We start from the raw sequence: 26522 nt of genomic DNA, 5'->3' as shown, positions 1-26522 counted from the left end.
GGAGGAGGAGGAGAGGAGGAGAGGGGGAGAGGAGGAGAGGAGGAGGAGAGGAAGAGAGGAGAGGAGGAGAGGAGGAGAGGAGGAGAGGAGGAGGAGGAGAGGAGGAGGAGGGGAGGAGAGGAGGAGAGGAGGAGAGGAGGAGAGAAGGAGGAGGAGGAGGAGAAGGAGAGGAGGAGGAGAGGAGAGGAGAGGAGAGGAGAGGAGAGGAGAGGAGAGGAGAGGAGAGGAGAGGAGAGGAGAGGAGGAGAGGAGAGGAGAGGAGAGGAGAGGAGAGGAGAGGAGAGGAGAGGAGAGGAGAGGAGAGGAGAGGAGAGGAGGAGGAGAAGAGGAGGAGAGGAGGAGGAGAGGAGGGGCGGAGGAGAAAGGAGGAGAAAGGAGGAGAGGAGGAGAAAGGAGGAGAGGAGCTGAGGAGGAGAGAGGAGGGGAGGAGAAGAGGAGAGGAGGAGGGAGGAGAGGAGGAGGGAGGAGAGGAGGAGGAGAGGAGGAGGAGGAGAGGAGGAGAGGAGGAGAAGAGAGGAGCTGAGGAGCTGAGGAGGAGAGGAGGAGAGGAGGAGAGGAGGAGAGGAGGAGAAGAGAGGAGCTGAGGAGCTGAGGAGGAGAGGAGGAGAGGAGGAGAGGAGGAGAGGAGAGGAGCTGAGGAGCTGAGGAGGAGAGGAGGAGAGGAGGAGAGGAGGAGAGGAGGAGAGGAGGAGAGGAGGAGAGGAGGAGAGGAGGAGGAACCTTGTGTGCGATCGTTTCTGTTCCTGCTTCTCGTGGAGCAGGTGTCCTGATGACACTCGTCATAGATACACGTTTTAATTCTGTTACAAGACAAATAATTATCTAAATGTAAATCTAGATCCTGGTGCTGCTGAAAAACCTAACGCTGAAAGATTTTTTTTATTTATTTATTTTATCAGTTTTTTGTTACTAAGCAGGAAGCTAATGAGAAGAAGTCTGAGCTGAAAAGTCGTCCAGATCAACAACTCTCACCAGCTCCATGTTAAAGCCACTAAAATATAACATTTCCTGATTTTCTCTTCAATAAAAGACGACATATGAAACAGAAGAACTGTTGAGTTTCATAAACCACCTGAGATCGTCCAGAGTCGCTCGGCTGCAGAGGACATTTCAATACCAGGTTATTCCAGTGGATTACCACACATTCATTCCACCTGGAGTGGGGGGGGGGTTCCTCTGCTCAGGCACCATGTGACAGGAGAGAGAGAGACGGTGGAGGAGGAAGAGGAGGAGGAGGAGGAGGAAGAGGAGGAGGAGGAGGAGGAGGAAACCAGATTTAATTACGTGAGAGTGAAGCGAGGCGAGAGGAGGCGACGAGGGAGGAAACAGACGAGAGGAGGGAGGGAGCACGAAGAGAGGGAAGAGCCAACGAGCCCAGGAACAGGAAGCTGAGATCCGGAGGGGGGGGGATCAGGTGTTCAGGACAACACGAGGGTCACATGACCAGCGACCACTCGCTCAGCGGCGTTCAGAACTTTACAGCTCGGAGAAAACATCCAGATCCAAATGTAAGTCAGGAAACCCCCCCCCGATAGACATTAACTACAACTCCCAAGGTGCATTTCACCTAGAAGCCTCCAATCACAGCGTTGTGAATGTTGGACGTTAAAGATAAAACCTGAGAAACAATTTCACGTTTTTAATTCAGTGTCTGTCTCTCGTCTGACTTCTCCATGGCAACAGCTGCAAAGGCTCATGGGAAATGTAGGATTATTGGCCATCAGGCAAACTAACAACCTGATGTGAGTTCAAACGATTAGAGCTGCTCGTCTCATGAGGTCATCGGTTGGACGAATAAGATGTTGACCCTTGACCATTCGGATGTAAAACGTCAATCAAGTGAAATGTCATAATTAACGTAAATCTTAATCAAGGCCAAACTGAGACACTGACCTTTGACCTTTATTCCATCAGGTCATCCTCTGAATGTTTGATCCAATTTAACTATTTAATTCAATTTCTTCAGGGCGTTCAGACGTCGTGTTCATGAGGTTAAAAACGTCTCAGTGACCTTGACCTTTGACCCCCAACATCTCAGTTCATCCTCGAGTCTGAACGAACGTTTTCTTCCATATTTAAAGAAAAGCTCTCGACCTGATTCACAAGAACAGGAAGCTCAACCTGAAAAACAAAATGTCTCCAGGTTCCACGCTGAGGACAAACTAAACGCTGTGACATTTACACAGAGGGGGGGGGGGGTGGGGGGGGGATGATGATAAAAGACACGAGAGGAAACTATAACGAGCTGAAGAGATATTTTTAGACGAAAGCTCGTGGGTTCAGTCAAATCTAAAGTTTCTAAATAAAACTTTACACATCGTTTCAGCTGCTTCGTGTGGATCTGCTGGTTCGATGCTTCTCATCTGACATGGAGTCCGCGGGTCTGAGCCCTGTACCAGGCCCGAGCGGCTCATGAGCTCCACAGCAAATCACAGACTTTAAAACACTCTGATTGTTCTCACGTGATCCAGAAGAAGAATCTATTTATAATGGACGACTGCGTCTGGATCGGGTTCTTCTGTGAAAAACATTTCACAGCTTCTCTTCACCAACGCTCGGATCCAGCAGCTGCACACACACACACACACACACACACACACACACAGACACACACACACACACACACACACACACGTACTTCACTGATATTAACACAACTCCAACTCTAATGTAAACTAGAGGCCGGCTCCAGCTGTGGTTTCCACCCGTGTCCTCATAAGACAATAAAAAACCACTCCGGTGACACGTGGAACAAATAACGCCTGCAGACGGGAGGAGGAGGAGGAGGAGGAGGAGGAAGACGAAGAGGAGGAGGAGGAGGAGGAGGAGGAGGAGGAGGAAGGATCCACAGCTGGGACTGTTCCTCCACTTCCTCACATTTGATTCAAGAGTTTTCTAACATGACGCTGCAGCCACTTAGCGTCTGACAGCTGGGAGAGCTCCTCAGTGGAGGTCGGACCAGGTCAGGACCCCCCCAACACACACACACACACACACACACACACACACACACACACACACACACACACACACACACACACACAGCTCCCAAAGCTGCACAATCTAGTGTCTATGATATATAATTCACCATCGAGGAAGAATCTCTCTATATTGAGGGAACTGATATTTAGAGATTTCTGTGGTTTGAGTGAAACGGGAGAAGAAGAAGAAGAAGAAGAAGAAGAAGAAGAAGAAGAAGAAGAAGAAGAAGAAGAAGAAGAAGAAGAAGAAGAAGAAGAAGAAGAAGAAGAAGAAGAAGAAGAAGAAGAAGAAGAAGAATCCGGATCTTTCCCACGAAGACGTTTGAACAGCAGCAGACTTTCCTGTAAACCCTCAGACTTCAGGCACAGAGGCAACACAGCTCCAGTTACTGTAAACTGGTCCAGGTCCATTTGGCCCCGACAGAAACAGAAACAGATAATATTTCTCACTTTACTGGAAAATGAATGATCTGCAGCTTCTGGCCACAGCTGAGTCTGAGGAGGACTCAGCCAGGACAGAAGATCCCGGTCTGATCTTCACAGTCGTGAGGTGAAAGGTTTCAGAAGGTTTTCAGAGAGACAGAGATCTGGTCCCTGGACTCCTCACCGGCCTGGTGGAGGTCCTGGTGGAGGTCCTGGTGGAGGTCCAGGTGGAGGTCCAGGTGGAGGTCCAGGTGGAGGTCCAGGTGGAGGTCCAGGTGGAGGTTCAGTCCTACAGTAAAACTCAGTGAAGCTAAACCCACGGTGGAAACCTCACAATGATCCTTTGTTCGAGTCCGACTCTGAATGGCTGCGACACCGGAGACAGATGAGAAAAGCTGATGCTTCTCAGGCCGGTTCTGGAGTTATGATAATCATATCGTTCCAGGTGGAGTCGAGAAGATCGTGTGTGACGGAGCCCGGAGGTGAACGATCCTCACAAGGTTGTGTTGGTCACGTTTAATGTGGAAATATGAGCGTTCAGATCGGAGTGGACTTTTGTCTCAAGCTGGGTCAAAGGAGTGTTTCCTCCTGTAATAGAATCAAGCCAAACTATCCAAGCCGCCATCTTGTGTTGATGACGTCATTCATACCCCCCCGACCAATCAGGTGTCAGCTGTCAATCATTATGTCTCAACTTATCAGAAAAACCTGAACAAACATCCGTGTGACTTCTGGTCCGTGTCCCGTCTGGTAACACGGAGGAGGCCGGTGTTTAACGGGCTGTGATCTTTATATCATATTTATATTATACAATTTGTGTTCACAGACAACATCCACATTTCAAAATGTGAACATGTAAAGTAATAAATAAATAAATAAAGTAAACTCAACTAATATTTTTGTTGAGCTCAAACTGGAACTAAAGAAAAACTATGAATTCATTCCAGTGTTTATATATTTGACATTTGATTTCTTAAAGCCTTTGAATTTTTGAGGATGTGGTCGGATTATCACACACACACACACACACAGACACACAGACACACACCCACACCCACACCCACACCCCAACACACACACACGCACCAACACACACACACACACCTACACACACACACACACACACACACTATCTGGCCTCTCGTCAACAGTCATTCGGAGTTTACACCTCCCTCCTCTGACCTCATTAGCTTCTAGTTTCAGTTTCTATCCTCCCCCAAATCCTGATCCTCTAAATCCCCTGCCCCCCCTCCCCCCCCCTTCCCCCCCACTGTCTGCTCTCCTGCTCTTACTTCTGCGTCGGGTTCACTTGTGCGTGTGGAAGCTGAAATAAAGTCTCTGGATGTAGAAGCTGTTCCACAAAGAAATAAAGTCTCTGGATGTAGAAGCTGTTCCACAAAGAAATAAAGTCTCAGGAAATCACGGATCTGAAAATGAGCTGATTCCTGTTTGAGCTTCGGGCTTCAGGCGGATTCATTATCACAGATATTAACTCAGAGTCGAGCAGAATCGTTTGTTTGTGACCTTGAAACAAATTGAGTTTCATTCACTGGGATATGAAACTAGATTTTTTTGGGGGGGGGGGTCACATCCCTAAAACACAAATTTCTTTTATATCTTAATTGGTTTGACCCAACCTGTTCCATGGAAACACACATGTACATGTACATGTACATTGCAATATATATATTTTCCTTTATGCTATCTTGTAGTATTATTTATATTATGGTCACTTACTTTTATTTATTTTTTCTGTATCATGGTCACTACTGTTGCAATATTACTTATAATACTTTTGTTTTCATTACAATAACACTTACATCATTCCACTTTCTCCCCAGTACCTGCTCTTGCACAGTGTCTGTTTTGCAGGTTGTTTTTGTTTCTGTATATTTTTACTCTCATTATGTGTAGTTTAGTAGTGTATATATTTTGATCTTTCTTTTTTATTGTTGCTTCGGCACTGTTATTTAAATTCTGTTTTTCTCTTTTCTGCTGTAACAAGTGAATTTCCCCGTTGTGTGGATAAATAAAGAAATCTAATCTAATCTAATCTAATGTATTTGTTATTATTACGACCTCAACCAAGGGGCCTTGGTGGGGGGGGGTGGAGAACAGTATCTGCATGTGCACACAAATACCACATAGACCAGAATGTAACAAGCAGTAAACCAACACTGTTCAGTTATATATTTCTGATCTGATTCCCAGCTCTCGCCTCACATCACTGGGACCATTTGAAAACTCTTCAGTCTTTGTGGGTTTCAAGAATTTACACAACCTTTGTGTGTCAGTGTGGAACTTTGTGACCACAGCGGCTGACCACACTCCCTCTCCCTCTCTCTCTCTCTCCCTGTCTGTCTATGTCTCTCGCCCTCTCCCAGTCCCCAGCAGTGTTGTTGTGACTCTGTCCTCCTGTTTAGAGACCCAGTGAGACCATCTGTGTGTAACTGCTGCAGCGTCTACACACAGTGTCGAGGAGCTCGGAAAGGGCAGAAGTGTAGATTTGAGAAATCTGAAGTGAGGAGGAGGAGGAGGAGGACAGGACATGGGGAGTGATGAAGAGGAGGTGGAGGAAGGTGGAGGCAAAATGCAAACAGCTGTGTAGAGATTGAAATACCCTCACAAAGAGATATATGTATATACATGATCAATAACCTTTTCCTTTGTTTTCAAACGGAAGCAAATAATTGTCACTATGTCCAGAATCCACCTTGCATGGCAGCCGTGGCTCTTCAGAGCGACAGGTCAGAGGTCAACGACCCCTCATGCAGCTGCAGTTAAAGTCCATGAAGCCCAAACGGCTTTAAACAACCATCAGAGGAAAATGAGACGGATTCAAATCGACTTCCGATGTGAATCCAGAGCGACTTCGGCTCTGATGGGTTCTTACTGGTGTTCAATTCTGCTGAGTCACACAACGGCCACCAGGGTTTAAACAAGGGGGGGGGGGGGGGTAAACGAGGAATCATTTCTCAGGAATGAGACTGAAATCAGCTTCGGTCTCGTTCCTTTAAGTCGTTTTGTACATGAAGGATCAGTTGCCACGGTAACGAGCACGGCTGTCAACATCTGTAGAGATGAGACGGAGAGAATAAAGAGAGGAGGTGAGGAAACGGAAGAAAGATCAACAGCCGAGGAAATCGATCGCACTCATCAACACTTCAGTCTTTTCCAGTTTCAGTCTTTTATTCAGCGGCAGCTTCGAGTGTGTGGAGACGCTCGACTGCCGATAGAACACACACACACACACACACACACACACACACACACACACACACGTTTTGTCTTCTCATCAGAAATAATCTCCGTCCACATGAACACATCTGAAAACACGTTATTTGTTCGTTCGGTCATTTTTCACGTCTGTGGTTTATCTCGCTCAGAGAATCACGACTTCACGGAATCTGTGATTTGTTTCTATAACTGAACGTCTCATTTACAAGCTGACACGTTCAAATCTCACACAGCGAAGCCGACTCGCTGCTGAAGTCCACAGGGACGAGCTCGGTGAGCGAGAGCCGAGCTAAAAATACCAGCCGCTGCCTGACTCCTCTTCTTCTTCTCCTCCTCTTCCTCCTGCCGTGAACGAGCGAGGCCAGAGAGCAAGTGATTCACTCAGAACAGGAGGAAATGTGAAAAGCTGCGATGTTACGCCTGCAGATTCCCTCTTGACCCGCAGACCTCAGCGGACGACCTTTGACCTCGGCAGCAGAATGACGGGCTGACACTCGGCCTGACACTTTCACTTCGCTGACTCAGCGCTTCCATAAAGCCGCCTGAGCCCTGATTTTGGGGCTCAACGGTTTCCCTGAGCGGCAGAAACCTCCATCGAGTCATGTGATGCAAACCACTTCCTCCCTCAGGCCCAGAGTGTGACAACTTCCTGTTTCATCGGGATGAAAACCCTGATGGTCGACGTTAGCTACGGGAACGAACACGGATGGAAGCTTCTGTTCGTGATCTTCGTTCAAGTGGGAAACTTCACGTGAACAATAACAAGTCGTAAAGTCTGCAAACATTCTGTACACAACTTCAACCAATTAACCAATTAATTGATCTTTAACCGTATCAACGATTTGCTCATTTAGTCAAACTGCACTAATCCACCTACAGACGTTCTTCTGAAGAATGGTTATTAGTGTCAAATCATTTATATTCCTGATGGAACTTATATTCAGGTAAGTATTGATATTGTGGTTTTGCTCAGCTCTACGTACGAGGTCAGAAACCTGAAGGTGGCGCTGTGGTGAAAAGTCAGAAGGTCTCAGAAATCTATTAGAATCTAGATGACGGCTTTTGAGATATTTCATATAGAAGCATGAACATGAACATGAACCTGATTCAGGAGACGAGTTGGATCACAACAGAAAGTGGAGGTTTGCATGTTGTTGTTCGAGCAGAGAATCTAAATAAATAATGACCGAGGTCAGAGAGAGAGAGAGAGAGAGAGAGAGGAGCAGCAGACAGCCGACGTCTCAGACCTGTAAACACGTCCTGGTGCTTTCACCACAGACAAGTGAGACGCTCTCGGCTAAAAGACCCAGAAGACATTCAACCTGAAACATGAACAATCTCTGGAGGAAATCTCATTTCCCCAAACCAGCAGCTGCCTCATGTGCACAATGAAAACTGAAACCTCCAGGATCTGTCGCCGTCGGGGGGGTGAGCCGGGGAGACGGCCCGAGGCGAGTCCTTCTGACACGAGGCCTTGAATTCATCATCTGCAATGGCTTTCATCTGAGGTCAGAACCCCCCCCCCCAGCCCTGAGGCTCTAATGAGGCTGCAGGTTCCTCTTGTTCTGCGTCTTCACGTAGCAACAGCAGGTTTAATAAATATAAACAAAGATGGAGGCAGCAGCTGTCGCACCCCCACACGCCCCCGACCACTCAGTATAAACCGTGTCCACTAGGTGGCGCTGTGAAGGATTTGTGCCGCAGATTTGAACTCACAACACAACAACCACTCATATCTCAGCATGCAAATTAGTTTTGGAGAAGACTCTGATGAAACCTTCAGACATATCGATATTTTACTTTTTATGAAAGTATTCGTACGTTCAAGCAAACGTATAATGACTGGAAGCGAGGTCGTTTTCCTCACAGTCCAGTAGATGGCGCTCTCTAACTATTACTTCAGTCGACAATGCCGATAGTGTCACGTTGTCTTGCTTCAATATTTAGGGAACCGAACGTTAAATTGCGACAGCAAAGCATCGGAGGAGCGTGTGGACGGATTTCAGGTTCTACTGATCCCAGTTTTACAAATATAAACATTTGCTCCAATATTTTCCACAAATCACACATTTATTGATGAAATTATATTTTGGGTTCGGCTAAATCAAATCAACAAAATGCGATAAAGGGGAATGATAAATAATTTAATGCTACTTGTGGCCGCGTTGGTTAAAAGAATTCAAACCAAACTGTAGAATTACAATTCTACAATTATCTTAACCAGTGAATTTCTGAAAAGACAAAGTCTGCGGAGGCGAGAAATGTCAGATAAAGAAGAACGGCTCCGTTTCACACAGCGATGAAAGACAGAAGCTGTTTCACATGAGGCTTCACTGACTCTGATCTGAAATCCTGAGAATCACAACCAGCTTCTTACTACTGGTTTACCACCGTCTGTGGAATGAAGTGAGAAACCCTGCAGAGGACGATGAGACAGAGAGAGAGAGAGAGAGAGAGAGAGGATAGAGAGAGAGAGAGAGAGAGAGAGAGAGAGAGAGAGAGAGAGAGGTCTGAGGTCAGGGGTCAAACGTGGACACATCTGACTGGTCTGTTTGTATCTGGACCCTCAGAGCAAGGACACTGAAGGAGAATCGGTCGTTAGAGACATGAAGCTGACCCTGTGTGTGTGTGTGTGAGTGTGTGTGTAAGTGTGTGTGTGACTGTGTGTGTGTGTGTGTGTGTGCGTGTGTGTGTGTTCAGTCCATTAATAATAAGGTTCGTCTCTCACTGGCACCAACAAGTCTACAACAGACAGAATAACGCTGCAGCCGGACGGAGGCTTCAGAAAACAATCAGCTGTGAATCCCACGATTTAACAAGACGTCATGAAATAATGTCTCCATTCATTCATCTGTTTATGTTGTTTTATAAATTCAGCGACGATCGGGATGAGCACGTACGTTGGACTTATACCGAGCGATAGAATCAAATGAAGGTTCCAACCTGTAGGTGGCGCTATGGCCATGTTAACATGTTGTCATGTAGACGCTTCAGGTCGGGACCTTATAATCCAACTTTATGAAATAACTCAAATTCTAGTCAGATGGTTTCGTCTGATTAAGTTTCTCGAACTAAAACGACTTTGTTCCGGGTCAAAGGTCCTGGTGGTGGTTCAAGGAATAACACTTCTCTACTGATTGACAGGAAAAGACCATAAAATAATGTTTTGATCTCATTAAACGTGATTTATCCAGGTATTTTAAAAAGGAACAGCGTGATCCCAGAATGCCTGAGTGCACGTTTCCAGCAGGTTTGTATTCCAGCTGTGTTTGGTTTCAGTCTCCTCAGATTGGCTCTGCTTGTTCCGACCTTGAGTCTCGACCTGGGGGGGGGGCAGGGGGGGTGGGGGGGGGCACAGATTCCCCAGAGGTAAACAGACAGACTGAACTAAAGAGCGACTGCAGGTAGAGAAACGTGAGCGGCTGAGAGCAGATGAACAAACTGTCCTGGAGGTCACTTTGTGTGAGGCTGCAGGAACGAAACGTGACTCAGAGATCCTCCACCCCCCCACCCCCCCCCCCACCACCACCAGCTTCTTCTTCCTTTTGTTCGCCTGCCAGAGGTGACGCGTCAGGTAATGGCTTCCTCAAGCAGCTGGAGGGGTCAGGGGTCACATGACTGTAGCCCCCGAGCGCTCAGCATTCCTGGACGTCTGCGGATTGTTTGATATCGGATCTCAGCTCCTCGGCCTCCTGACATGTTGAGGCTCTGGAGTTCTCCTCCTTTTCACTTCAGGGACCAGATGAAATAACAAACTCCTCACGTCTCCAGAAGCTGAACTCTGGATCCAGTGAATGTAAACGAGTCGTTTCACTTATAACAAAATGCTTCCATCAGGTTCTTCTTCCTTCAGAGCCGGTTCCTTTCCGACCGAATCTCAACACAAGAGTCTTTTCTGTTCCTGAGATCTGAGCTGAAGTTGTTCTGCAACACGAACATCCAACATGAAGTCAACATGAACTTTAACTCTGGTGGAAACTCGATCTCTGCACGGATCAAACAGCACCAGAGGCTACAGTTAGCTCCTAGTTAGCTCCTTGTTAGCTCCTAGTTAGCTCCTAGTTAGCTCGAATTCAACAACATGCCTCAACGCTAAACGGTCCAAAGTACAATTATAGATTGTCGTAGGGATGTCACGAGAACCGATACTTACGATACCTTTCGATACTAAGATAACAGATTTTACTGGTATTGGCACCGACTATTGAATTGTTGGTATCGTCACACCCCTAGATTGTAGACACGACAAACTCACTGAAGCACCTGAGGACACCTGGACACATTTGAAGGTTCCATGTTTGATAACCTGTGTGACGTCAGCCGGTGTAGGAACTTGAATTCAAACGACGAACCTCAAACGAGTTAAAACAACGATATTCACTAAACAACAACCTTCATTTCCAACTCATTTGGCTCATTTTCCTCGTCTTCCTCTTTCTGAGCGATTCAGAGTCTGGGTTCAGCTGAAGGGAAACGTCCCAGCGTCCTCGTCCCAGCGTCCTCGTCCCAGCGTCCTGGTCCTGGTCGTCCTCTCAGAGACGAGTTTGGACTCTGGCATGAAACACAAGCAGCTGACTCATCCTCATCCGGATCCTTCCTGCTCGTTACCACATCACCCCCGGCCGCCGGCTCCAAACCACTTACAGCTGATGGCGAGTCGAGGGCCGGGATGGAGGAGGCGGCCGAGGGGGGGGGGGGGGGCACAGGACCAGTCGACCTGCCGAGCTCTGATTGGTTCCGACCGGCTCATCGCACGACCTGTGTGATTCACTGAGTTAATCAGATTAAATGTTTCCTATCAGTCAAACCTCGTGGAAGAGTCGTCTGTCACAGCTTCAGGAGGTGGGAGTAGGTCAGCGGGTGGGGGGGGGGTAGGGAGTGGGGGGGGGGTGGTGGTTCATGTTGTTTGGGGTCAGCCGTGTTTCAAAGTATCGGCCTTTGTTCAAACCTCATGGAGTGTGAAGAACGGGGGCGGAGCCGCAGCCTCAGAGAACCAGCTAGAGAGGGAACGGGAACCTGCCGCTCGTAGGGTTGTGTTGTGTTGTGTTGTGTTGGGTTGGGTTGGGTTGTGTTGTGTTCACACTCAGAGACTCCAGATCCACAGCTTCCCCAGCAGGCCACTGACTCAAAGGAGAGGAGTGTTCATGCTGATTTAAATATCTTCACCACAGATGAAACCGGTTCAAACCACCGACAGGATCTGGATCTGAAGCAGAATCTACCTGAACCTGCAAGTGGAACCAGTTTGTCCCAGTTTGACTCAGACCAGTGAATCACACAGGTTCACGTCTCATAGTGAAGATGGTGAGCGACTACAAACAGGATCTGAAACCTGAGCTAAAAACACAACTTCTCATCTGAACCCAGCGTTCCCACCGGTCCCTCGGCTGCTGGGAACAGACGTCCTGACCTGGTGTTAGAAACCAGGTTCCTCTGAGGTGTTTGTTCTCCAGGTTCCTCTCCACTGAGGTGTTTGTTCTGCTCCAGGTTCATCTCCACCGAGGTGTTTGTTCTCCAGGTTCCTCTCCACTGAGGTGTTTGTTCTCCAGGTTCCTCTCCACCAAGGTGTTTGTTCTGCTCCAGGTTCATCTCCACTGAGGTGTTTGTTCTCCAGGTTCCTCTCCACTGAGGTGTTTGTTCTCCAGGTTCCTCTCCACTGAGGTGTTTGTTCTGCTCCAGGTTCATCTCCACTGAGGTGTTTGTTCTCCAGGTTCCTCTCCACTGAGGTGTTTGTTCTGCTCCAGGTTCATCTCCACTGAGGTGTTTGTTCTCCAGGTTCCTCTCCACTGAGGTGTTTGTTCTGCTCCAGGTTCCTCTCCACTGAGGTGTTTGTTCTGCTCCAGGTTCATCTCCACTGAGGTGTTTGTTCTGCTCCAGGTTCATCTCCACTGAGGTGTTTGTTCTGCTCCAGGTTCCTCTCCACTGAGGTGTTTGTTCTGCTCCAGGTTCATCTCCATTGAGGTGTTTGTTCTGCTCCAGGTTCCTCTCCACTGAGGTGTTTGTTCTCCACAACCGCTTACACTTTAACTTTAAACCTTCAGATCCACTCACACTCAAATAAAACCTCCTGAAGTGAAACTGATTCACAGAACAAAATACATTCCTTCTTCTTTTCGGTTTCAGAGACGAACAATGAAGAAGCTGTTATCGGTTATTGTTTCTGCAAAACTCCCACGACGCTTCAGATGCTGGTGTGAAAGCTCCAGTGACTGGAATCACAGGTGGTTTGACCCGGAGCTGCATCCATGTGCTTCTGTGCAGGAAGTGATTTACTAAACACATTATTATAAATGATTATTGGTTTATGTTTAACACAAACGAGGAAACACTGGGGCCTCTGAAATCAAACCAGCTCATCCTTCAGTCAAACTTAACCTTTGAACCAAATATGAATTCCCTGGATGTGCTCCTGAGATTTCAAGACAAAACGATTGTTTAATAAGGTCACAGCGACCATGACCTCTGACCTCGAGCACCAATATCCAATCAATTCAGCCGTGAATCCCAATGAATGTTTGTGACAAATATGAAAACTTTTCCTCGAGGATTTCGTGTTCACAAGGAGACGGTGGACGACCTGTGGTTCTACCAGTCGACCAATCAGAGCACTTCACTCCACACTTCATTCCTCCCGGACTTATCTTAGCTCAACGTGAATTCTGACTATGAAAAATCGATATCAATTCATCCGTGAATCCAAAAATGTGACCGATTTGAAGAAACTCCTTCAGGGTTTCTCTGAGATATTGTGTTCCCTCTTGTTTTGTGACATCACAGTGACCTTGACCTTTAACCTTCCAACACCAGGTTGTAATGAGTTGATCTTTGAGCCGATCGGATCCTTCACGTCACATCTGAAGCGATTCCTCGCGGGCGCCGTCGAGATATCGTGTTCACAACGTGACGAGCGGACGAGCTGAATCCCAACGGAGACACGAACATGAATAAATAATTCTCGAACTTTTACTGGAGCTCGTTAAAAAAACAAACTAATTCTCCATGAACTTATTTGACCTTTTTAACGAATAATCTGTTCACTTCCGCCCTCCTGCACCACGTGAGGAAACCCCCAGGAAGAGACGCCCCCTGCCCCTCCCCCACCCCACCCCCCCCCGGCCTCGCCCCTCTCTGGTTTGGGAGGATGCTCCTCATGCGCGTGCACATCCTCACTCACACTCACATGAACGCGCACCCGCATCGCTTTGTATAAAAAGGCTGACAATTGCTTCCAGCTGCAGAGGAAACAGAGATCTCTGCTGTGCACGACCACTGGCTCCGCGTGCACGACCACTGGCTCCAGCGTGCACGCGCACACACACACACACACACACACACACTGACTCTGCAGCTGATTCCTGCCTCACACACTCAGTGAGACAGATTCATGCAGAAGCTTCAGCACGAAGTGAAACTGGGAGTGATGAAGAAGAGGAGGAGGATGAAGGTGCACCCGTCCTGCGCATCCTCAGCCTGAAGGAACCCGCACGGCCCCGCACCGCACCGCACCGCACCGCAGCGGGGGGGGTCGGGGGGGGGCACTCACCAGTCGGTGGCCGAGCTCTCGTCGATGACGTCCTGGTAGGCGGTGAGCAGGGCCAGTCGGTTCTTCCCGAGATTCACAGCCATGTTGGAGTCAGAGCAAACATCCAGAGCTCTGCTGATGGAGAGAGAGAGGGAGAGAGGAGGAGGAGTGAGGGAGAGAGAGGGGGAGAGAGAGAGGAGGAGGAGGAGGAGGAGGAGACAAAGACTTCATCCACAGTCTCACGGGTCCTAGCGCCGAAATATCCAGGTCCTGGTCCAAACACCAAGAAACACACTGGAACACTTTGAATCTCACTCAGTTCAGTCGTTTATTTAATCAGTAAATTCCAGAATAAACGTGTTCATGATGAAATACTCGAGTTTCCTTTGAATCAAAGCTTTAAAAAGTAACTTTAATATAGCACATTAAATCACATGTTATCTGACTCATATTCCCAGTTTGTCTCTCAGATGTTCACAAGGATCAACTTCATCTGTTCTCAGCTCAACCAGAGTCAAATAGAAACTTAGTGATCAGTGAATTAAGTGAATAAAGCTCAGTTCCCTACACATCAACACAACAACACATCAACACAACAACACAACCACAGGATTCACTCCATGAGAAGAACCAGTTTGTAACTTCATGTTTAAAGTGTTTATACATGAAGTCTGATGGAGAAGAAGGAGCAGATGAACTGAGGAGTTCCTGATGGTAGAAGATCTGAGGAGACATGTTGATCATAGCCACGTTTACCTCTTTCTACTTCTTATTCCAGTGACATCATATTTCACCTTCTGTCTGTTGTTTAGTGTTTTTATTCTATAATTCATTCCTTCAGAACTGAGCTTTTATTTGTTATCTTCTACTTTTTTGTTTTTTATTTGTTCAGCTTTGTAACCATGTTTTGAGAAGTTCTATATCAATAAAGATTATTATAATATTCATTATCATTGTTGTTATTTTAAGAGTCTATATTTTCCACATATGTTCTAATTGTTATAACTTTAAAACTCAGACTCAGAATAATCAATAATCAGATTCTGATGTCGACATGTTTGCGTCTCAACGTCCAACTGCTGACGTCACATGAGCGTCAACAACAAGGAGAGTTTGACCTGGGACGTCCTGACGCTGAGCTTCATCATCTTCATCTTCATCTGCTGATGATTCATGGTTTAAAACCACGTAGTTCACCTGACTCAGCAGTTTCTTCTTCTACACAATGTTTCATTAGTGACGCAGCAAAAAAACATTTGTTCCGATCAGATCTCATCACGTCTTCAGTTGTGATAAAAAAAACTGATTTCATCACTTTTTCCTTCTTGTTACATTTGTCGAGTTTCCATCTTCATTAGCTGCTGTAAAATACTTTTATAGATAATTAACTGTCGGCTCTTCTGTTGGAGATTATCACGTAATGATCTACAATACTGATTTACAATAAAGTCAAATTCACTATGACAAAGTCGATTAACAGATTTAATACGTGTTCATGTTTAAAAGTTTCTTATTTTCTCTAAAGTCACTGAAGTTAAACACAATTTGTCTGTTTGGATTTAAAATCGTGTTTATTTTCTACATTTTGACACTGAAGTGGTTTTTAAATTATTATTTGTATGAACTCATTGTTGTTTGTGTTTGATTTACCTTTTCTGCTGCATCACTTCCTGGTTTGAAACATGCAGCTCTCTTTCTTGTTTACATTTCTTTAGTGGACTGTGGAACCGATTGTTACGTGCACGCTGCCACCTAGTGTATCAGAGAGTGTAAAACAGGATCTGGTTCATAATCAATGTCCTGAAACTTACAGTAAGAAATTTATTCTATTAAACAAATTCTGTGCTTCCTTCACCCAACCTCCATTTGGACCTGGTACACCCAAACATGTGTTTGAGGGCGGAGCCGGTTTAAATACATAGGAACAGGAAGTAGACCAGTCCAAGTTGTGCTCCATCCCGGGGGGGGGGTTCCTCCTGTTGAATATGTTGTTTCCCTCCCTTAGGTTTTGTATCGTCCAGTAAAGAGCCGAAATATTATGAAACTAACAAAAATAAAACATGTTTTCTTCATCGTATTTTGAAGTTTTACGTACGATTTTCTCTTCTTTACGTTGTCGTGTTGTTTCCTCTTTTCCTTCTTCAGCTTCTTATGTCAACAAACTTTTCTTTTCTTCAACCACAGCGTAAATAAATGTTTTATTTATATTTTCTTGACCAGTTTTCTGAGTTTTGGTTGAAATTTGAACCAGATTGAAAGAAGCTTTCGAGTCTTTTGAATAATTCTGCTCTGGTTCCATCGAACCACGCTGGAAACTCTGGGTTTGTATTTGAACCAAAGTCGTGATCTGGAGACGTGTAATTATCTTTAATTATAGAGACGCCTGTTTCCATCTTGTGACAGAATCTGTTCAATCTTCTTTCTTCCTGTGAAACTTGAAGCAGAAACACACTCAGGTTCTTTGTGTTTGTTCGTGGAGATGAAGACGTGAGACTGGATCTCAGCTTCATGTTGAGCAGCAGATGAACGTCTGTCTCTTTACTGACGATGATTAATATCAAGGTCATTCTCTCCAGATGTTACAGACATTTCCTTCACTTGTAAAGAAGAGCTTGAATTCCCCACTGACCCAAAACTCTGAAGAATCTGTTTAACCTAGTTTGTAACATGCAGATTCCCTCGAGTCAAACTTCAGCCTGATGGCACCACCTCCTCAAACCCGGAGACCAGGAGACCTGGAGACCTGTAGACCTGGAGACCCGGAGACCCGTAGACCCGGAGACCCGTAGACCCGGAGACCCGTAGACCCGGAGACCCGGAGACCAGGAGATCCGGAGACCCGCAGATCCGGAGACCCGGAGACCTGGAGAACCGGAGACCCGGAGATCCGGAGACCCGGAGACCCGGAGACCAGGAGATCCGGAGACCCGGAGACCCGGAGACCTGGAGAACCGGAGACCCGGAGACCCGGAGACCTGGAGGCCCAGAGACCTGGAGAACCGGAGACCCGGAGACCCGGAGACCTGGAGGCCCAGAGACCCAGAGACCCAGAGACCTGGAGACCAGGACACCCCAGGGCCCAGAGACCTTCTTTAGGGTCTCATAAAACACAGCTCGTTTCCAGAGAAAAGCTGAGACCTGATCTATGTTTCCAGATGTTTGCTGCATCACGACACTTTAGTCTCAAGTTTATTTTATTAAACACGTTTTTAAAGTCATGTCGTCGATCCTCCGAGTTTTCCTCAACAACAACGATGAGAAAGACGTCCTCAGCTGCTGTAGTTACCACACGTGTATGAAAACAGAGTGGAGCAGTTGACCAATCAGAGCAGGCTTTATCAGGAGGGCGGGGGTCTTAAAGAGACAGGAGCTAAAAGCAAGAGTTTGAGACAGAGGCTGAACAGAGGATCTGCAGCGATGGTCTGAGGAAAGTGATTCTGAACATTAGAGCATGAAAACATTTTAAACTCATAACTCTGATTAAAACAAGCTGATTAAAACCTGATCATATCAGAGTTAACGTCCTGAACGCGGCTGTGACTCCGTCCTCCAGCTTTTCTCTTTCAAGCTCTTTCATTGTAAAGTTTTTGTCAACAGAAAAGGAGAAGTTGACATTTGGGACTCCGCCTCTCCGGCCTGCTGGAGGTGGCCAGTTGCCGTGGTGACTCGGCCGAGCTGAACCCCAGGCGGGGGGGCCCCACAGTTTTTCTATTTTTCTCTCAGGCTCGTCTGGCAGCGAGCCCACATACCTCAGGAGAATGGGGGGGGGGCTGCTGGGAGCTTTAATTGGAACAAACAGACGAAGGTGAAACTCAAACTCACTTATTCAGATTTATTCATCCTCGTCTTCACTTCATCTGTTTGTTAAAGAACTGGAACTCCTCGATCTTTAAAACACGACGACAGCAGCTCTGCTGTGAAGAAACTCAAAACCTTCCAGAGAACGTTCAGTTCAGACTGTCTGTTTTCACGTCATAAATAATAATATTACAAGAAAAATTATATTTCACTCAGCAGAAAACCAACTGGACCAAAAGGATTATTGATTCATTATTATAATATTGGTTTTGGTCATTTTAAGTAACAGAATAAGTTTGTTTGCTGCACCTTTAGGAGACTGATGTTAATTATTAACATTAACAGTATTCATATCTATAGTCTTGTTTATTTAGTTTGTAGTTCACTCATAACTTACTCTTTTCTAACTTTGTGATGTTCCGTTTTGCAGCAAAGCAGATTTTTTTTGTTCTGTTTATATATTTTTATTTTTACCTAAAATGTGAAGCTAATTTGTTCTAATTTGCTCTTGTTTTGAAACTCTTACTATATTTAATCTCAATTACAGTATTAATGACAGTTCATTTTCCAGTTCAATTTTAAATCTTTCATTAATTTGTCTTTTTCTTGTCAATCTTTATTGCATCTGAATGAGACACTGAACAGATGACATTAAAAACACACCAGTTTTTCTCAAATCTCCTTTAATTTGTTTTCCTTGTGTCAGTGAGATGTTGTGATGTGGATGATTCAGGTTTGGTATGAACAGACACTAAAGTTGTTTATCACAATCGTTCAAACAACAGTTTAATCTAACACCATCGGGCTCAGCCTGCAGGTTAGTGTAAAGAGGAAGGAAGTCAGGGGGGGAAGTTTAGCAGTTTACATGTATCTTTAACTTACAGAATCTGTCTTTCTTCTCGGACTCTTCTGTGTTGGAGGTCGACGTGTCTGTGATGTCACTGAGTTTCATCTTGTGCACATTATTTATCTGAGGAGGTTTTTCTTGTTTCAAGTCACAGACGAGAGCAGCAGCTACTATGAGTGTAACTGCAGCAGCCAGTGGATTTGTTGTCCTTCTTCTCACTGTGACAGGTACTGTACGTCTACATTAATGTTTCTCTGTATTTTACACTCGGACTTCTGATTCACCTGAAGTGAGTTTGAGAAAGAAAGTAAAAATATGAATGAACCATTCATTCAGTGTCAGATCACCACCTGTAAAGTGATGCAGAAAGAAAACATATGAATGAATTATCATCAGTGTTATTTTGTATCTTTGTTAAGAAGTTTCAGGCAGATCAAGGTTTCTATCGACGAGGGTCTGAAATATTATTCTCATCATGACTGAGTTCCTCTCCTCTCGATGCAGGAATTGTCATCAGTGTGTGGAGTCATTAGTTGAAATGCTATGGAATGCTGCTCATGGAAATGTGTTTCTTTTCTACAGAAAGTAAAAAGTAAAATGAGTGTTCTCTGGTGTGGTTATGAATCTGATTCTCTGTGTTACAGTGGTACAGTGTGAGAATGGCTGGGATGTGAGTTACACTTCTACTGAGATCTGTACCTTCAGAGGATCAACAGTGGACATTACCTGTACCTACACATACCCATCCACAGTTAATAACCATGATACTACAGTTCAGGAAACTTTCTGGTTCATCAAAGAGAGTAATGGGATTCACGTTGATCTAAGGACTGATCCGGAGTATTCAGGTCGTGTGGAGAATCTCTGTGGAAACAACACGTGCACTCTGAGAATCTCTAACCTGAGAGAGAGCGACTCAGCTGTGTACAAGTTCAGGTTCACAACAAACCAACCTGGAGGGAGTGTAACTGGTTCAGCTGGAGTCACTCTGTCTGTCACAGGTAACGTTTACATCTGAACATTCATTCATTTATTTCCTACATCTTGTTTGGTTCACTTGAGTTTGTCTGTTCACTTTTATATGCATGTGTGTTTTGTTAGTTTGGACTAAAATGAATTCCTTATTCTCACACACAGATTTGCATGTGGAGGTGAGCACATCAGAGAGGTTTGGCTCTTATTACCGTTCAGTGCTCTGGTGTCTGAGCAGTTGTCGTCTTCCTGATCCTCTGAACTACGTCTGGTACAAGAATCAACAGAAGAAGAAGGAAGGAGCATCTTATACAGATAGTTTTGATTCTACAGACAGAGTTTCCTGTGCTGTTAAAGGACTCGAGGATTTCCGCTCTCCATCAATCTGTGAGTTTAATCTACAGTATTTCACCAACAGCACCATCTGCTGGAGTATTTGAGATAATGCATTGTACCATAACTTCATGTGTCTTTAATTACTTTTTTCTGCATGGGCACATTAAACTCTTGGGATACTTCTGTCAGTAATGAAAAACTAGTACAGTACTAGTACTAGTATTCTGCTTGTGTAATTAAAGATGGAAGACATGACTGCTCCCCAGAAGTGAAGCCAAAGCATTGTGATCGCCCCCTGGTGGCTAGCTGCAGTATGTTGAGAACATTGTTCATGTTCTCATAATTTTGGTTTTAATTAGTTATTTGATGATATGAAACTTAGATTAAACTTCATGATTGACGGCTGAGGCTGATTCAGGATTGGTCGAGCTCATGTATGGGCGGGACCTTGATGCTGTGGCTCCATCTCCGGATCACTACTGTGCAGACTGTGGTTCCAAATGTGAAAGATGGCAGCGTTGGTATCCAGGATATTTTGGCTTCATTTCTGGAGAGTGGGAGGAAGTGGAGACGTGTCGTCCATCTTTGGTCGACTCTGCATAAAAGACACAGATCATTTCCTCCATATTGGCCAGTTTGCTCCATTAAAAGAGCAACTTATACAAGGTCCCTCATGTTCCTCACCTCCAACAGTGTGTTTCTCCCACCAGAGAAAATACATGGAGTTAATTTTGTAAATGTACACGTTTATCTTATGATTCTCTGATGTGCTCTGTGTTCCAGGGGTATGGAGTCATGTCTGGAGTGTGAGTTACACTTCTACTGAGATCTGTTCCTTCAGAGGATCAACAGTGGACATTAACTCTACCTACACATACCCATCCAGGTGGTATCACCATGATACTACAGTTCAGGAAACTTTCTGGTTCATTAAAGAGAGTAATGGGATTCACGTTGATCTAAGGACTGATCCGGAGTATTCAGGTCGTGTGGAGAATCTCTGTGGAAACAACGAGTGCACTCTGAGAATCTCTAACCTGACAGAGAGCGACTCAGCTGTGTACAAGTTCAGGTTCACAACAAACCATGGACTGAGGTTTACTGGTTCACCTGGAGTCACTCTGAATGTCACAGGTAACATTTACATTAGAGTCAGTTTGAAATGTTAGTGTGTATGTTGAAATAAAATCACATGTTTGATCACAGACCCTCAGCTCCAGGTACAAGTGAGGAGATCAACAGCCAATCCGTCTTCTACCTGGACAGAGCTGACCTGTCACAGCAGGTGTCAGATCCCTGATCATCTTTCCTACGTTTGGTACAATAACAATAAACCTGTTGGACGGAAAAAATACTTTCACCTCCGACACTTTGATGCTGAAGACAGCTATCACTGTGCTATAGAAGGACAGGAGCGTTTCCCTTCTCCTACATTGGGTGAGTTTACGCCTCATGAAGCTACAATAATGTGGAAAAAATTTAAATTTAAAATTTTAACAAATAACACAGACAGTGTTTTGATTGTATTCTCATCCTGTGTTAATATAAACTCTCCTTCAGACGCTCCAAAGCCTCCCTCTGTGTCAGTGAGTCCCTCTGGTGAGATCATGGAGGGCAGCTCGGTGACTCTGACCTGCAGCAGTGATGCTAACCCAGCAGCTAAATACACCTGGTACAAGAGAAGTGGAGATAAACAAGTTCAACGTCTCAGTGAAGAGACACAATTGGTCCTCAGCTCCATCCGGTCGTCAGACTCTGGAGAGTATTACTGCACAGCTGAGAATGAGCTGGGAAGGAGTTCAGCAAACATCTCTATTACTGTGACATGTGAGTGAAACACAGGTTATTAAGTGAAGACATATTGAATCTGTCACATTCTTTTTACCTTTACATTTTAAATGTGCAGATATGGGTCGTTTGACTTCTGGCCCATAAATATTCACAGTCAGAAAACAAAACCCTGCTCCTGTGCACACGTCACACTTACACCTCCCAGCAGGGGGAGCAGTGGCTCATTAACATTATAAGAGACACGCCCACAAACAGGCGACACCCCCCCCTACTTTTCATTGCACCAGAACCTTAAACCATCAATACTCAGGGTTTCCAGATGTGTCACAGCTGTATATCAAGCCCATCATATTGCACATGGACAATACTGACTGACCAACAGCATCACCTGGTGAACTGAGTCCTCAGTCTAACCACACTGCTCATGTCTCCTGTCTGTTGTCCAGGGAAGTCAGTGATAATCATGAATATCATCAGGTGCACTCTGGTGGTCGTGCTGGTTCCAGTGCTGGTCTGGACTCTGTGGACGAGGTAAAACAAATCCATCAGCTCACCCTCTGCTCTTTTACTGTCTTCTTCACATGTCTTCAAACACTAGTTTCAGTGTTATGAAGTTCATTTTGTCAAATGTTGTGTTTTTTGTTGTTTTCGATCCAGGATGAAGAAAACTCTGAGCTTGAAATCAGAAGTGAATGAAGCTGTGGAGATGATAGAGGTGAGAGACAGTGAGGCCAAAAGAATGATTCCATATCACTGTTTACATCTCACTATGTTAGAGAAAGAGATAAAACAATTCTTGGATCAGCTACTTTGTCTGAATCTGCCCCAAAATGTAAAAGCTTCTTTCCATTGACCCTATATTAAAATGGACGTAGACTCTGGGTCTAGAAAGTGAAGTGAACGATCCATTTAGAGTCAAATAGACCATAATGCACTGCAGGCATTGGGTCATGGATACCATGTGATTGACAGCTAGTACTGGGTGTAGGTCACAGGTTTAGGTGGGCGGGCACTGTCCTTGGGCCCTGAGCCAGGCTCCACCCCCTCTCCTCCATATATGGTTACTTCTGGTTTCAAAAAACAAGATGGCGCTGGACACAAGTCAAAAATGGAGGCTTCAAAATGGCAGCTCACAAACCAATGGGTGATTTAACGTTGACACTTCTTTCTTGGTCCATGTCCCGTCCTTCAGCCAAGTTTTGTGGAAATCAGTTTATCAGTTTTTGTGTAATCCTGCTGATGAACAAACAAACCAATGGACAGGGGGCGCAACTACCTTCAAACTGTTTGGAATGAACTGTGATTATTTGCAGGTTTCATGAATAAAGTCCAGAGATGATTAATATTTTCTCCTCTCTCCTCCATCAGTTAGACAACTCTCCTGAGTATGACGACATCGATGCTGCAGCACAGACAGAAGACACCGAGGAGCAGGAAGACCTGGTGTGAAGCCTTTCATTTGTTGTTCACTCACAACTTCCTCTTTTCTAACTTTGTGATGTTCAGTTTTGCAACAAAAGCAGATTTTATTTAGAGATCATTAAAAGCTGTTTTTTTTATTCTGTTCATATATTTTTATTTTTACCTAAACTGTGAAGCTCATTTGTTCTAATTTGCTGTTGATATGAAACTTTTGCTATATTTTAATCTCACTTACAGTATTAATGATTTTCCAGTTCAACTTTAAATCTTAGGTTTGTCTTTTTCATGTCAATCTTTATTGCATCTGAATGAGAAGCTGAACAGATGAGATTAAAGTTTTTCTCAAATCTCCTTTAATTTGTTTTCCTTGTGTCATTGAGATGTTGTGTTGTGGATGATTCAGGTTTGGTCTGAACAGACACTAAAGTTGTTTATCACAATCGTTCAAACAACAGTTTAATCTTCCACCATCGGGCTCAGTCGGCAGGTAGGTGTAAAGAGGAAGGAAGGGGGAGGGGGTGTTTAACAGTTTAAATTTATCTTTATCATACAGAATCTGTCTTTCTTCTCAGACTCTTCTGTGTTGGAGGTCGACGTGTATGTGATGTCACTGAGTTTCATCTTGTGCACATTATTTATCTGAGGAGGTTTTTATAGTTTGAAGTCACAGACGAGAGCAGCAGCTACTATGAGTGTAACTGCAGCAGACAGACAGATATTGACAGCTAGTACTGGGTGCAGGTCGCAGGTTTAGGTGGGCGGGCACTGTCCATGGGCCCTGAGTCAGGCTCCTCCCCCACTCCTCCATATATGGTTACTTATGGTTTCAAAAAACAAGATGGCGCTGGACACAAGTCAAAAATGGAGGCTTCAAAATGGCAGCTCACAAACCAATGGGTGACGTCACGTTGACACTTCTTTCTTGGTCCATGTCCCGTCCTTCAGCCAAGTTTTGTGTGAATCAGTTCATCAGTTTTTGTGTAATCCTGCTGATGAACAAACAAACCAATGGACAGGGGGCGCAACTACCTTCAAACTGTTTGGAATGAACTGTGATTATTTGCAGGTTTCATGAATAAAGTCCAGAGATGATTAATATTTTCTCCTTTCTCCTCCATCAGTTAGACAACTCTCCTGAGTATGACGACATCGATGCTGCAGCAGAGACAGAAGACACCGAGGAGCAGGAAGACCTGGTGTGAAGCCTCAGGTCAGAGCCACTGGGACAAACACAACCAAGATGGACGACTTCAGAGAACATCCGTACAAGCGAGTTTCACAGAAACCATAGTGTGTAGTTATTAAATACAGGAAATCTGTCCAAACAACAAAATATCTGAGTGCAAGCGCAGAGTTTGAGCACAAGCAGAGTGAATCTAAGCAGCAGCAGGAGCTGTGTGAGTGCAAGCGCAGAGTTTAGAGTAAAAACACCACGAAATCTGAACCTGCAAGTCCAGCTCTCAAACTAACAGACCAGACTTGTGAATAAAGAGAAAACACCCGTACATTTCCTTTCTACTCGTGGGTTCCTGTTGTCTTCTCTCCTCAGGTGCACTGTGATTGGTTGAAAGTATTTAGGAGGGAACAGGAAGTCTCTCTCTCTCCATCCCCGGTTGCAGCAGCAGCAGTTTGTACAGCATGACCTTTAGAGCAAGAGTGTTGTTGTGTTGTGTCTTTTCTTTTTCTTTTCTGATGTCGTCCAGTTTCCGCAGCTTTATTTCTGTGAGCTTTAGTTCTGATGTTGGTTGAGGTTGAAGGAAGATTCTCAGATCCTACGACCCTTTGTGGGTTGGTGTGTTGGCTTTTCCTGCTTTTGTCCATTTTGCCGGCCTGTTGTTGAAGTTGTTGTCTTTTCAGCAATAAATATATTTTCTTTTTGCTGTTACTCTCTGAACTGTGCTGGACGTGTTGGTGATGAGCCTGTGAGGCTGTGGTAACACCATGTGACTCTTGTCTTATACATGATATTAATGTGGTTATTACATGGAAAATGAATTATTATGTATCTTGATTTTATGATTCTTTTTTAAATAAAGGTTTTTGGTCTTTTGTTTTCACTCCTTGTCTATTTGATTCTTTTTTTGTCAGCAGAATTACACCAGAAAACAAAAAAAATATTTTTCCACAAACTCATCAAATTTGGGCATGAATCCTGATAAAGGGGCGGAGCCTGGAGCCTGTTTGTATCACTTTCTTCATAATTGTGAGACTGATGAAAACAGTCAGGATAATTCCGAGGACTGGTTTCTATGAGTGATTGAACTCTGGTGCAGCTGGATTGAATTGAGGGAGACGGTTGGGCCTTGGTGGAGGTTTGAGCTCGACTCAGTGACAGACTTGCTTGGTGGGTTTAACCAGGGTTTGTATGTGTGATGGATAAATGTGGATAGTTGTACTTGTTTCCTCTGAGGACCGGAGGGAGAACGTCTCCTGTGGACGTGAGCTGCTACTGACGTGATGAACGCCTTGAATGTGACCGTTAACACAAAGTGAACTGCTGACACCAGGTGAGCTGTGTTGCCTCTGGTGTCGGTTCAAAGTTTGCATCAGGCCCATTGATTTCACTTTAGTGTTTTGTGGTATTTCTCACATCAGGTGTCAATGAGTTTTCCTCAAATCTCCTTTAATTTGTTTTCCTTGTGTCAGTGAGATGTTGTGAAGTGGATGATTCAGGTTTGGTCTGAACAGACACTTAACTTATTTATCACACTTGTTCAAACCACAGTTTAATCTTCCACCATCGGGCTCAGCCTGCAGGTAGGTGTGAAGAGGAAGGAAGTGGGTGGGGTGTGTGTGTGTGTGTGGGGGGGGTTAATAGTTTACATTTATCTTTAGACGTGTCTGTGATGTCACTGAGTTTCATCTTGTGCACATTATTTATCTGAGGAGGTTTTTCTTGTTTGAAGTCACAGACGAGAGCAGCAGCTACTATGAGTGTAACTGCAGCAGCGAGTGGATTTGTTGTCCTTCTTCTCACTGTGACAGGTACTGTACGTCTACATTCATGTTTCTCTGTATTTTACACTCGGACTTCTGATTCACCTGAAGTGAGTTTGAGAAAGAAAGTAAAAATATAAATGAACCATTCAATCAGTGTCAGATCACCACCTGTAAAGTGATGCAGAAAGAAAACATATGAATGAATTATCATCAGTGTTATTTTGTATCTTTGTTTAGAAGTTTCAGGCAGATC

At 44.9% G+C, this 26522-nt stretch overlaps 2 protein-coding genes across 2 annotated transcripts in view; one reads left to right on the top strand and one right to left on the bottom strand.

Annotated features, from left to right (window-relative positions):
- The window catches only part of dbn1 (drebrin 1), a 58166-nt gene extending 43840 nt beyond the window's left edge, over positions 1-14326 (bottom strand). Inside the window, exon 1 of the mRNA XM_061085427.1 lies at positions 14185-14326. Within this exon, the coding sequence (XP_060941410.1) occupies positions 14185-14267 (83 nt within the window). The 5' untranslated portion in view covers positions 14268-14326. The remainder of the gene's footprint in view (positions 1-14184) is intronic.
- Positions 14327-16862: 2536 nt separating this feature from the next.
- On the top strand, positions 16863-22442 carry LOC133019735 (basement membrane-specific heparan sulfate proteoglycan core protein-like). Its single transcript, XM_061086293.1, has 8 exons — positions 16863-16908; positions 16953-17260; positions 19453-19461; positions 20900-20922; positions 21003-21250; positions 21323-21553; positions 21677-21943; positions 22354-22442. Exons 1-8 carry the CDS (start codon positions 16863-16865, stop codon positions 22440-22442), a joined length of 1221 nt encoding a protein of 406 aa, XP_060942276.1.
- Positions 22443-26522: the final 4080 nt, after the last annotated feature.

The sequence above is a fragment of the Limanda limanda genome, chromosome 14 (assembly GCF_963576545.1).
Source record: "Limanda limanda chromosome 14, fLimLim1.1, whole genome shotgun sequence".
NCBI classification, from domain to species: Eukaryota; Metazoa; Chordata; class Actinopteri; order Pleuronectiformes; family Pleuronectidae; genus Limanda; species Limanda limanda.
Note: the sequence above shows the minus strand (reverse complement) of the source record. Positions and strands in the feature narration are given on the sequence as shown.

Coding starts and splice junctions, on each gene's coding strand:
- LOC133019735 (XM_061086293.1), top strand. CDS start 16,863: ATGGCACCACCTCCTCAAACCCGGAGACCAGGAGACCTGGAGACCT. Junction 20,923..21,002: donor TATGGAGTCATGTCTGGAGT/GTGAGTTACACT, acceptor ATACCCATCCAG/GTGGTATCACCATGATACTA. Junction 21,944..22,353: donor CATCTCTATTACTGTGACAT/GTGAGTGAAACA, acceptor TCTGTTGTCCAG/GGAAGTCAGTGATAATCATG.